Raw genomic sequence first — 12,374 nt, forward strand, 5'->3', positions numbered from 1 at the left:
GATGCCATTTGAACCTACCACCACTTCCTAAAAACAAGCTTCCGGGTGCCACCTTCACAGACACACAATTTCTCCTTAGGTGCACAATACCTTACACCTATGGTCTAATTAAACAATTTTATTATGAGGTCAGTTTGTGTATCGCTCTTTTCTTTCAAGCGATCATGTTGAAAATTAATCTGAAAGCACCAATTTAGCTGAGCTGCATACATAAACCAAAGTGAAGTCAATACTCAGAAACCCAGCCTACACTAACACTAATCCTAACTCTATCTCTTTAACTACATCAAAAAAAGATTTTTGGATGGCTGCTAATATTACTGTGTTTTTCCTTTGTTGACCTGAAGTTATTAGGAGGAACCAACCATACTGGAGCAGAGATGACTCTATCTAATGGAAAACAATGAATACATTCATTACTGCACTTAACTTCTAAACAGGAGGCATCTTCTTTGTTCTAGTATTCCACTTTGCTTCTGCTACTTAGTAAAGTAAAACAGAACATGTATTCCCCTGAACTGTCTTATTTCTCTAGACATTCGTAAGGCTGGTGCAGAAAAAGGAGCCTACCTGGTAATATCTTCTCAGTCATATAAAGTAAAGCTGATTAAGAGAAAAACATTCTTTAAGTTCCCAGAAAAGGCTGTTGGCTTCTTCCATTTATGATCAAAAAGATCCTAGAAAAAACATGTCCAGTCTTTAACAACACTAGGAAATTGAAATAACCAAAATGGGATGTGATTGGTCTTTTGACTTGAGGTGTCACCGTTACCTGCTTTTGCTGCTGAAACATCGTCTGGCTCCTAATGGCTTCTAACATTGTGTTCCTACCTACATTGATCATTTAATATCAGCATCTTCTTTCAGACAAACCACAAACACTTGCAGAACTTGACCTCTTCCCTTCATCGCTTTTGATTAAGAAGAGAACTATCTGCAGGAAATGCCCTACAAACCACAAAGGATTATCAAAAATATAATGATGACTGAGTGATTCAGGGACTCTGTGGCTCTGCTTGTGTTCCTGTAGTCTGATCTTGGTCACTCTTCCCTTCTCCGCTGGAGCTTTGCTGTAGTTTCTTCTAGTCGGCTTCTCCAAGCAGCAATAATTGCATCATCATCCATCTCTTCTTCCTCTTCTTTACGTGTGCTTCGCCTGTACTGAGAGACCTGCCTAGATGCAAACCTTTCTTCACTTTGCTCCACTTTTGCCTCCTTCTTTCCATCCTCTTCAGACTTTGAAAAGCTTTGGGTGAACTTTCTCTTTGCTCCACATTCTGACACGTCTGACCTGGCCTCCTCTTCACATGCCTCCACATGATGAGCTCTTACTCGGCTCTGTGTAGATGGTTCAGGGGATTCAGAGTCAAAGGGTGGTTCAGGTGACTGGCTGAAAACATGCAGCTCTGGGCTGTTTCCTCTGGAACTTGTCTCACTGACCCTGGACCTTGTGAACTTGTACATCTTTTTGTCCTCTTTTGCAGAAGCAGAGGAAAATCTTGACATGGTTCTCAGTGAATCTCCTGTTGACTCGTAGGAAGAACAGCTATCTAGCTCTTTTCTTTGGGATCTGCAGAATCTATAACTGGATGTCTCAGAATCCATCTGTCTAACTTTGGATGATCTATATTTCTCTCTAGCTTTCTCAGTCTGATCATAATATGACGGTGGTTCTCTTTCTGCTTTCAGGCCATTGAGCCACTTGGTAATATCAGTATCTACCTCTGACTTTGGTGCACCTGAGGTTGCAGGTTGACTGGACAGATCGAAGACTGCATCAGTTCTGTCAAAATCTGCTTGCAAGTGACGCCTGTGGCTGTTTGTTGCACTCTCTCTGTCATCTTCTGTTTCATTTTCCTCTGCTTTGGTCACCTTTTTTTTAAACAAAGTGCTGCGTTTATTGTCTCTGATCACCTTTTCAATTTGATAGTCTGACATTTTTTCTCTCATTTCCATTTGCATCTCCTTCTCCTTCCTCCTGAGTGTCTTTAGGTCAACATCATCAGCAAAGAGGCTGTACAGTGGTTTGCTTGTCTGGGTCATGTTCATGTTTGAAGTAGTCCCTTCTGTCCTTGCGCTCACAGAGGTGTTGCAAGACAGCACAGACTGAGACTCAGCCCTGCGCAGGTCCTGCTGGTGGAGCTGAGAGGCAGCGAGGGATGAGCCACTCTGAGCACTGAGAAGAGAAACCTTGTCATCATCTGTTCGCCTGCCAAGGTCTCCTGACAGGGAGGCCATGGCGGACGAAGGACGGGACAGCATCAGGATCTCATTCTGCTTTTGAGCAATGGTTTCACTGACCACGTTAGCGATCCAGTTCTGAATGCTTGCCATGGATATTGTGTCACCTGGGCCAACTGGGAGATTGGGAAGGGGTATATTTGGCAGCTGCCTTGCTCCAGTACAACTCCTGGCCTGCGACAAAGATGAATGATTTGTCTGCATGCTCAGGGCTGAAGCTGCATCGTCGGCAGCGCTTGCAGAAGGTGCTGAAGGCCAGAAAGCTGACAGGGGAATACTCCCACTCATTGTACTCTCTGTCTCCCAGCTGCACATGGACTGGCTTTCTTCTAAAATTTTCTTTGAACGTTCAAGGAGCTCTACACGCCTCTGCTTCTTTTTAGCTGAAGCAGAATCCTCAGTTTTGGCAAATTCCACAAATTCCTCCTTGCTGCTTTCACTGCCCACCTTCTTCTGCCGCTTCATTTTCCAAGCCTGGTAAGCAGTCAGATCAATATCTGACAAACTCTTCCCTTCAGTTTCCTCCTGACCTGCCTGGCTGCCATCCTCTGCTGGAGATGGTGCAGATGATGGTTCTAAATCCTTCTTGTGAAAGCCAAACTGGATCCTCTTGATCTTCCACCTTTCTAGAGGAGTCAACCTGTCCTTGTTCTTTTGGCAGAAATTGTAGAAGGAGCTACAGGAGGAGTCTGAAAACACACTCTCCTCATCCACATCCCTCTCCTTTCTTCCTGTTTCTGGGGATTGTCTCTCCCCACAGGTTTTATTCCTAGAATGATACCTCTGAGCAGCTTCTTTCTCAATCTCCAAAAGCCTCTGATTCCACATGTCCCAGGTGCTCTCAGAAGACATAGAGTCTGTGCGGCTCCTCCTCATCCTGCTAAAGCTACTGGCTTCCACCTGCTTTTTTAGGGTTCGTATCTCAAAACTGCTTACACTTTCAACATCACTGAATTCACCTGATGGGTAAGGTCTTCCTCCCATGCTGCATTCGCCATCCTCCTCCCTGGCTCTACCTGTCATCTGGTATTTCTCATTTCTGCGCTGCCAATCATGGATCCTCCGTTCCACATCCTCATCAGATTGTTCCTCTTCCTGATCCAGATGCTTTGGAGATGTTCTTCTTTCATGGTGAACTCCTGCTTCCTTTGCAGATAGGCCTTGTTTCCTCCTCCATTCTTCATACAATTGTTCCTCTTCCTCCTCAGTGATCAGCGTGGAGTGTTTGGAAACCCAACTAGTTTTTTCCACAGATGAAGAGGTCATAAAACTACCCAGAATGCTGCTGGTGTCCTCTTCTTCTACTGTGATGGAGTGGGCTTTGGCTCCCTTGATGCTCCCTGAGTCCTCATCTCCAGACAGCCGTGAAGAAGTCCCTGCACAGGGAAGAGGACTTTGGCTTGGAGTCACGTCCTCCTCTCCAGAACGCTCCAGCTCTCGCTCCTCCAAGAGCTGCTCATTGAGCTCCCGCAGCTGCTTCAGGAAGCCGTCATTGGGGTAGATGGCACGCTTCTTCCTCAGAGTCATCAGAGCCTCCAGAACAGTCATGTGGTGGTAGATCATCAGGTAGGCAGCCACCAGCACAGCTGAGCGGCTGATCCCCATCTCACTGCTGACAAGGATTTTGCCTACAGACAGTGAATATGAAAGGCATCAGCTATCTCCAATAACAGACAGGAGGCTCTGGTCTGTAGCACAAAAGCATTCTCTGCATAGTGTTAAAAACTACACCGATTGTATGTTTCAGAGACTGAAACCAACACTAAATATTCACTAGCTTTACCTTAATAAAAATCTGGATGCATACGAATAAAAAGCACATTAGTCTCAAAAACTGTGGGCAGGCACATTTCTAAACAATCTAAATAGTATTTGTATTTTCGCCTACATACTTCACTTACTCAAATAGTCAAAAAGCTTATAATAGGTACTAGAAAGGCAAGTGAGATATTCTTGACGTGCTGGCTGACATAGGGTCAGACATTTAAGCTTTCCGTGCTTTTTTCTCAATATGTGAAAAGTGACATATTAGCATTAGCCTCCAGGAGGGTATTGGGAAGATAAGGAAGTAACTTATTTTTTCAATAAGGGACATTATAGGACTTAAATAACAATTTTATATTAATCTAATAGTATTTTTGCCAGAATCTAGATGGGTTTTGCAAGGTACCCTCAAACAATTACATTGAAGACTGGCTGGAAGCCAAAGTCCTCCAAGAACAGAACCAAGTAACTATCAGAAAAGAGCTGATTTTGACTCTGACAAACTGATTCAGATGCTTCAAACTACAGGGACCACTGTCCTGCACCAGTAACTGTATTAGCAAGAATCAAAACTGAGGATCTGCTTTATTTTATAGCATTTAATACCTCTTGCAGAAAACCAAGCTTTGGCACAGACAAATTGTTTGGAGTTTAAGTTACTTGTATGGCAAATTACAGCAAAAGAAAAGCTTGTAAATACGAAGAGAGTGTAAATGAGGCTTTGCTAGCTTGCAAACAACTGAAATTACTGTTTCTAAATGTGTGATAAACTCCAGTTTAATCAATCTGTTTGCACTGAAACTTAAGGAAGCCAATTTAAGCATCATCTTTCTAACTGCTGATATGTTGCCATAAGAGGTTTACCTAACGAACCTCTTCCAACAATCTTGAAATCTCTTTAATACCTTAGCATCAAAAGTCTTGGTTGCCTTCCAAGTGCTTTACCAGCCAGCTAAGCCAATCTAACAGCTCACAAAGAGGGGGAGATCTCCTTCCTTTCATTTCTTCCAAGGCTTGTCTGCCTTGGTGCATCCTCCTCGTGTTGTTGAGCTATTAAAACTGGCTCAATGTTCCTTGCATACTAACAAAACTTTACACTTTTCTTACTGTCACTACTGCTAGGAGGTGATCTGTTGCCTCTCTACAGAAATGAGATTGACAATTTATAAGAAGAATATCAGTGATATCACAGACCCTGGTGCTTCTTTCAGTACTGAACTGCAAAAAGATATTCCTAAAGGTCCGCTGAATTTGCAACAAAATGACCAGTGTGCACTGGAAGTCCACAAAATAATAGTTGCCATGGAATTGAAGTCCAGCAAATCTGACAGCAGCCTGGGTCTAGACACCCAGAGGTTCAACTCAGCCACTTGGATTGTTCTAGTAAATCAGCCTGGTTTTTTGCATCATGGCGTAACTGAAACGTGCAGGGTACAGGAATATACCTGTCTCTCTCTATATATATAGTATTATAAAGCGTCAATATTTTAAAAAAGTGTATTAGAGCAGGGATTCTGCTCTTTGCTATTAGTCAGGTTTTTTCAAATCAGCTGCAGGAGCTGACTTGCAGCCACTTTGAACCTGAAGTCATGGGGCTGCTGGGTGGCCTCCCCTTACCAGTTTGCTCCCTCCTGTTTTGAATGAGACTGGGCAGAAACGGGAAGGAGGTTCACTGTCATGCAGAGGGCAAAAGCTCTGCCTTCTACCCCATTACAAATGTGGCATATCTGCTGTTTATCAGAGTAAGGTTTCTCCCTGTTAATTCCCAAGCAACCTGGAACCACTTCAATCTTCTCCTCTTACCTCTGTAAGTCAGCAGGGCTTCATCAAGGAATTCTGCAGCTGGGCGGAAATGTTTGGAGATATCTGTGTCTGGAAAATCATCCACTTCAATGCCCAGGTACTGGATATTGAGACCATTGTAGAAACTTGCTCCTGTGTAGACACCTGTGCCATGAGCTGCATTCAGGACATGGGTGATCCCCAGTCTCTTCAAACGGCTTTTGTTCACTGCAACACTTCTGCAGAAAAGGAAAAAACATGTTAGATATCAGTGCTCCTGTTTCAGGTGGGAAAACAGTTGCATGCTACAAGGTCTACATAACTCCCAGTCCATGCAACTCATTCAGCATGAGGCACCACTCAGACCTTAATGTCCTTTGAGAGTTCTACGGGTATCCCTTTCCAATACCCACTGTGAGAAGAAAACAAGAAGCATGCATTCGCCTGTGAGCTATATGCTGTGTTTCCACTCCAGCTTGGTGCCATCCTAGGTTCAGGCCATGTACTTATTTATCAATTTTTACCACTCCATAATTGATGCTTTACTCTATATCCCCTTCTAATTCTCTCTGGTCACTTACACAGGTATCTCATATAGCTGAACAGCGGTACAGGAGACCTAATCATGTTTACTTGACATTTGCTTTGGCATTACCTTTTAAACTCCCTTTCACATAACAAAGACTTTAGTTCCATTTTTAGGGCCAAATTCCAATCAGAACAGTGGTATTTTGGCTTATTTGTCTTTTCCTCTCTTAAACTGTTGAAGCATCTAAACAGCATAGGAAAGCTGCTGATTCTATTCCCGAAGTATTTACTTTCCAGTGCATAGAGATTTCTGTGAGCACAGTCTGAAAAACACTTTAGGGCTCTCTAGGGATGAAAGGTATTAGATGCATGTAATACATGTTATGCCTTCAATGGTTCCATTTGACCCTTTACTGGGAATCTCATGCAACTTGATGACAGAAGCCAACACTCACTTTTCTGCTATGAAGACATTAGGCCAGACTTCATCCACAGCGTCCCTGGGGGTCTCCAGCCTGTCCTTCATGAGTGCCCTCTGCAAGTCCATCACACATGGCGTGTTAAACAAGCTGGTGTCATCAATCTTCTCCTTAACTCGGTTGTACAGGTCCTCCACCATCAGCTGCTGCGCAGACTCCAACATCCTGTGACACACCGAGTCCACCCTGACGTCCTTTGTCTTCAGCTCTGGAATAAACTGACATTGTAACTAAAAGCACAAAAACAATGCAAATGTATGAGCAATCATTACTTGTGCCTGGGACAAGCCTTGTGGCTTTTCTTCCCCAGAAATACCACCCTGTTCTGTCTGCAATGTGGGCAGGTTCACCTAGGAACTGCCTCAGGGTAATCAGCAATGAGAAGGGCACATTGCACTCAGCCCCACATTGGCCAAAGGCCTGGGAGTTAAGGGCACCTTATTCCAGGCCCTGAAGAGTGCAGCTGCTGCCTGTGCCTTCCTGAAGAGGGGAAGTGGAGAGGGAGCTGCTGGGCTCTTCTCCCTGGTATTCAGTGATCAGACATATGGGAATGGTTCAAAGCTGAGCTGGGGAGATTCAGACTCGACATAGAGAACCACTTTTTCTCTAAGAGGGTGGCCAAACACTGGAACAGGCTTCCTAGGGAGGTGGCTAATGTCCCATCCTTGATAATGTTTAAGAGATATTGGATGGTGCCTTAATAACATGATTTAACTTTTGGTCAGCCCTGATAGTTGGACTTAGATGATCACGTTTGTCCTTTAAACTGAAATACTCCATTTTGTTCTGTTCTATTCCATTCTACTCTAATTTAGTTTGTTGCAGCAAGCAACCAGCACTCAAACTTTTACCCCTGCAGTACATAATTCTGCCACAGATTCATTGCACAGCTTTAAGGGAATTCACCAAACCTTTCTGTAAGTTGTTCTTTCTTTCTCTACTTCAGATGGAGTTTTCTCATAAGGGCTTTTTTATCATTTAGGATCTGCAGCTGAAAAAGGCAAAACAAGTGCAACTTCAGGTCTCTGTAACTTACACAGTCTCTTACCTTCACTGATGATTTGTTTGGCAGCCACAGCAGATGACAGATGGATTGGCTCCATGAAGATGCTCTCTGTGTCTGTGTCTGATATCACTGAATACCTGCCAACAACCACACTGCCAGTTAAGCAAATGCCCTCCACTGGGATCCCATCCCCAGGACTTTAGCCCTCTTCACCCATTCGAAAGAAGAACAGCAGGGAACTGGAGCAGGGAGGATTCCTTGATTGTAAAAGGGAAGCCCCAGCTCTTCTCCCCCATCTCATTCCCACCCCAATCTCTAGCATGGCACTACAGGCTTCAAAGATGCCTTGGCATGCAGTGTTTGCAGGATGCAGACAGGTCCCATGGGGAGAAGCTGCAGTGGGCTGGGAGTACAATCAAATTGCCTGATGGAGGAGTTTATGGGTAGGGAAGATCAGTGTCTGATTTGAGACTGGGAGGAGGATGAATGACAAGAAATAGTCTCACAAGTAACTCCCATTTAGACAGACAGACATAAACATGGCTCTAACTAGAATTTATTGAGTAATTCAAAACAGATTGTTCTAGAAAACTGTTGGGCTTTCTTTCTACCAGTTAATTGCCTGCAAGCATCCTTTGAGTTACCACAAGCTGCAGTGCACTGAGATTGAAGCCCATGAATCTCTCCCTCAGTACTTTGTACCTTGGGCACTTCAGAGCATGAACCTGTGGTCAGTCTCTCCACTCACTCAGTGTTGTGTAACTGTGGGTCAGACACCCACAAACACATTTGAAGTGTTATTTGACATAGTGTAATAAGTTTTTGTTTAGCAAAAAAGGCCACAACCTTAAAAACAAGTATATTTCTCTCTGGGTCCACCTGTACAGTCCAAGAAGATTCAGTCTCTCAGTTAGACCATCTTAAAATATTTTACAGAGCTTTTTCCCTGATCTACACCCTCTACACTGCCTTCCAAATAGATGGTACAAATCACTAGGACAAGTTTGCTGCCATCACAGAAGCTCTCTGGCAATGCAAGGCTTGCAGACTGTTTTTGTTTAATTAAAGCAGGAGAGGGAAGGTGATTAATATTCAGTCAGGGTGAAGCAGTGTCTGGAGAGCTGAACTGCTTCCAGGCTCCAGAATCAAAACAGAGGGCACAGCCATCGGAAACCACTTAACAGGCTCATCCAGGTCATTTAGTTGAGTTCCAGCACTTGTCAACCGTGACTGAAAGTAATCCTTTTCTAGTTCTTCAAAGGAGTTTACGAGATGAGCAAGGGGAGTCTCAGTCTCATTTACAGGAGCTGACACAAATTTGCAGCTATGCCCTGCCTTCGATTCCTTTTGCTGTAAATGTTGCCTCCAAGCTCAATAAAAAGGTAGCAGTTGGCAATAATCTGCCACTACAGCTTCAACACGTTTTACCTGTAGCTGCCCTGAGCATCTGTGAAAGGCAGACTGCCCAAGCCTGGGTCTTTCAAGGACCCCCTTCTGGCTGGGAAGGATCTTGCCATTTTCATCACTGTGTTTTGCCACTGACAGCAAGAAAAAAGGGAGAAAAAAAAGGAAAAGGGAAGGGAAGGGAAGGGAAGGGAAGGGAAGGGAAGGGAAGGGAAGGGAAGGAAGGAAGGGAAGGGAGGGAAGGGAAGGGAAGGGAAGGGAAGGGAAGGGAAGGGAAGGGAAGGGAAGGGACGGGAAGGGAAGGGAAGGGAAGGGAAGGGAAGGGAAGGGAAGGGAAGGGAAGGGAAGGGAAGGGAAGGGAAGGGAAGGGAAGGGAAGGGAAGGGAAGGGAAGGGAAGGGAAGGGAAGGGAAGGGAAGGGAAGGGAAGGGAAGGGAAGGGAAGGGAAGGGAAGGGAAGGGAAGGGAAGGGAAGGGAAGGGAAGGGAAGGGAAGGGAAGGGAAGGGAAGGGAAGGGAAGGGAAGGGAAGGGAAGGGAGGGAAGGGAAGGGAAGGGAAGGGAAGGGAAGGGAAGGGAAGGGAAGGGAAGGGAAGGAAGGGAAGGGAAGGGAAGGGAAGGGAAGGGAAGGGAAGGGAAGGGAAGGGAATAAACTGGCAAGATGTTTCTGTTCATTTTGAGTGACTGATGAGCAGTAGGAGAGAGCTCAATATATAATTTTACAATACATAATTTTACTTTATGTGAGCTCAGTGATCTTCCTAAACAATTTTGAAATACATGCGGTTAAATGAAATAAGTTCTCAATTTTTCTGCAATGTCCCACAGTTAGCAGGAAACATTTCATAACCTCCTACTTGTTGAGGGACACTGGGGAAGGTTCTTTTCAAACTCTATCCGTACTCCTTGCTTTCAGCTAAAGCATCTCAAAGGTTACAGAAAGCCCTGCAGAGCATTTTGCTTTAGGAAAAGAGAGCAAAGGGGTGTATTTTTCCTTGTGTTAGGAGAAAACACATCTAATCATGCTTGTTTTGCTTGAGGTAACTCAATTTCTGCTAGTGCTGTGACAGCCTCCTGTTCAGTGCCTGAAGCCTGTAGCTAAAGTTGGTTCTGAATCAAACTCAAATCCCAAGACCCTTGGTCTTTCTGTGACTGGCAAAGCCTAACATCAACATTCAATAAATCCACAAGTCCTTATAATGGACATAAAGATGAAGCTGAATTTGTGAAGAGTTGAAAGAGGATCAGAAGTTTCAGTACAGGGGTATGAGAGGGTGAGACAGGAAAGAGGGACACCACCAGCCCACAGTAATCCTTCCTGCAGTTTATCCCTGCTATGCACTCTTCCAGCAGGGTGGATTTATTAGTGCAGGAGCTCTGTCTCTGCAGGCTCTGTCTGAGCTGGCACACTGACCCCACCTCAGGGAGGGCAGGGAATCCCCGGGTTCAGCTTGGCCCAAGTGCCAGGGTGGAGAGGAGGAAGGAAGGAAAGCAGGGAAGGGCAGCAGCTCCCCTGTGCTGTCAGGAGCTGAGGCAGTGCCTGTGGACTCACCGGCTGGGCGAGGGGCTGCGCAGGTAATGGGCTTGCACAGCCTTCACGTCCCGGCCCTCCACCTCCTCCTCCTCCTGGGGCACTGCCGGCTCGCTGTCCGAATCTCTGCCACTGGCCATGGCGGCTGCTGGGGATCCGCTACAAGGAGCAGGGCAGCACGGAGAGCCATTACACAGAGCTGCACAGGAGGCCATTCCCTGGCTCTGGGGCACAAGGGGCAGGGGGGTACAGCAGAAGGGCTCCCACACTCTGCTCCTGTGAGGAGCCTTTTCCACAAGGGCTGCACTGGCTCCTCTTCCAGGGCACTTGCCATTCCCAGGGCCTCACGCAGCTCCCTGGCTGCTGCCCAGCGAGCACCAATGCTCTTTTGCCTGTGAGTAAAGGTGCTGGAAGGCCAGGAAGGAAGGGGTGGCAGGGCAGAAACTCTATACTCGCCTGACCACACGTGGTGGCTGGAAGGAGCCGTACTCAGCCAGAGCCGGGATGGAAGGAGGGTCAGGGGCAAGAAACATGAGACCTCGTGTCCCCAAAATGAAATGCTCCTAAAGCTTAAGGCCAAAGGAGCTTGAAGGTTTGGGACTTTGTCCTTGTAATCCTTTGTGTGGAGGCTGCTGTTCTCACACTGGGTGTGGGAGAGCGAGGCCACTACAGCTCAGTTAGGAAAGTGGAAACACAGCAGCCAACACTTGCCCCGGCCCAGGCAGAGGGGCTCTTGCCTCAGTGCCACAAGAGGCAGTGGCAGCTCCCATGGGCCCAGCAGCCGGGCTCAGGCTGGAGGATGGCAGCCGCGTGGTCACTTGCGGGGCAGCGAGCAGGGAGAAGGGTGAGCAAGGAAAGGGAACTTACCCCTGTGCCTGATGGCTCCACTTGGGGTCCCTGCTGGCAACACAGCAAAGGAGTCCACTGAAGACAGCAAGGAGTGGTACTGGGGGGGAAAGCAACCAGCTGCCCCCTCTCACTCTCTCTACTGCTTCTTCATCGAGGGGCAGGACAACTGTTGGCACCAAACCTTTATCAGCTTTCTAAATATAGCTGTCCTGACACTGGCTGCTGGATTGCACAGGGAAGGAATTCAGTGCCTCACAGACAGCAGCTGGTCAAGCACTTAACTCCTTCCCTGCTGTGGGCTGGATCATTTCTCAGTTGCAGGAAAGAGTCCAGAGGCAGTGAGGCTGGACCTCTGCCTGCAGAGAGCCTCCAGGCAAGGGAGATCCCACCAGGCACAAACTGAAATGCAGGTATGACTTCTGATATCCTTGGGAAATGCAGTGCAGGCTGAACCCACTCCAACCTAACGGAAAGTAAGCTAACTGTCAACTACCTGGACTTCTGTATTGACTTTGGCATGGTCCCACACAATATTCTTACCTCTCATTTGGAAAAAGGTGGATTTGATTGATGGACTATTTGATGGGTAAAGAAGTGGCTGGATGGGATCCAAACACAGTTAATGGCTCGGTATCCCAATGGGGATTGTCAACAAGTGGTGTCCCTCAGGATCCTGCACTGGGACCAGTACTGCTCAGTATCTTTAATAATGACACAGACAGTGAGACTGAGTCACACTCAGGAATTCCTCAGAGGACACCAAGCTGAGTGGTGCCCTGGGTTGAGTAGGGGCA

General features: G+C 46.3%; 1 protein-coding gene across 1 annotated transcript; it reads right to left on the reverse strand.

Annotated features, from left to right (window-relative positions):
* Window positions 1-908: 908 nt before the first annotated feature.
* On the reverse strand, window positions 909-10,871 carry STYXL2 (serine/threonine/tyrosine interacting like 2). The gene is made up of 5 exons (XM_009092670.4): window positions 10,753-10,871; window positions 7,843-7,937; window positions 6,771-7,002; window positions 5,809-6,026; window positions 909-3,869 (listed from the first exon to the last, which is right to left on the reverse strand). The coding sequence occupies exons 1-5, from the start codon at window positions 10,869-10,871 to the stop codon at window positions 1,042-1,044; spliced, it is 3,492 nt and encodes a 1,163-aa protein (XP_009090918.2). The 3' UTR covers window positions 909-1,041.
* Window positions 10,872-12,374: the final 1,503 nt, after the last annotated feature.

Source organism: Serinus canaria, chromosome 1, assembly GCF_022539315.1.
Source record: "Serinus canaria isolate serCan28SL12 chromosome 1, serCan2020, whole genome shotgun sequence".
NCBI lineage: Eukaryota > Metazoa > Chordata > Aves > Passeriformes > Fringillidae > Serinus > Serinus canaria.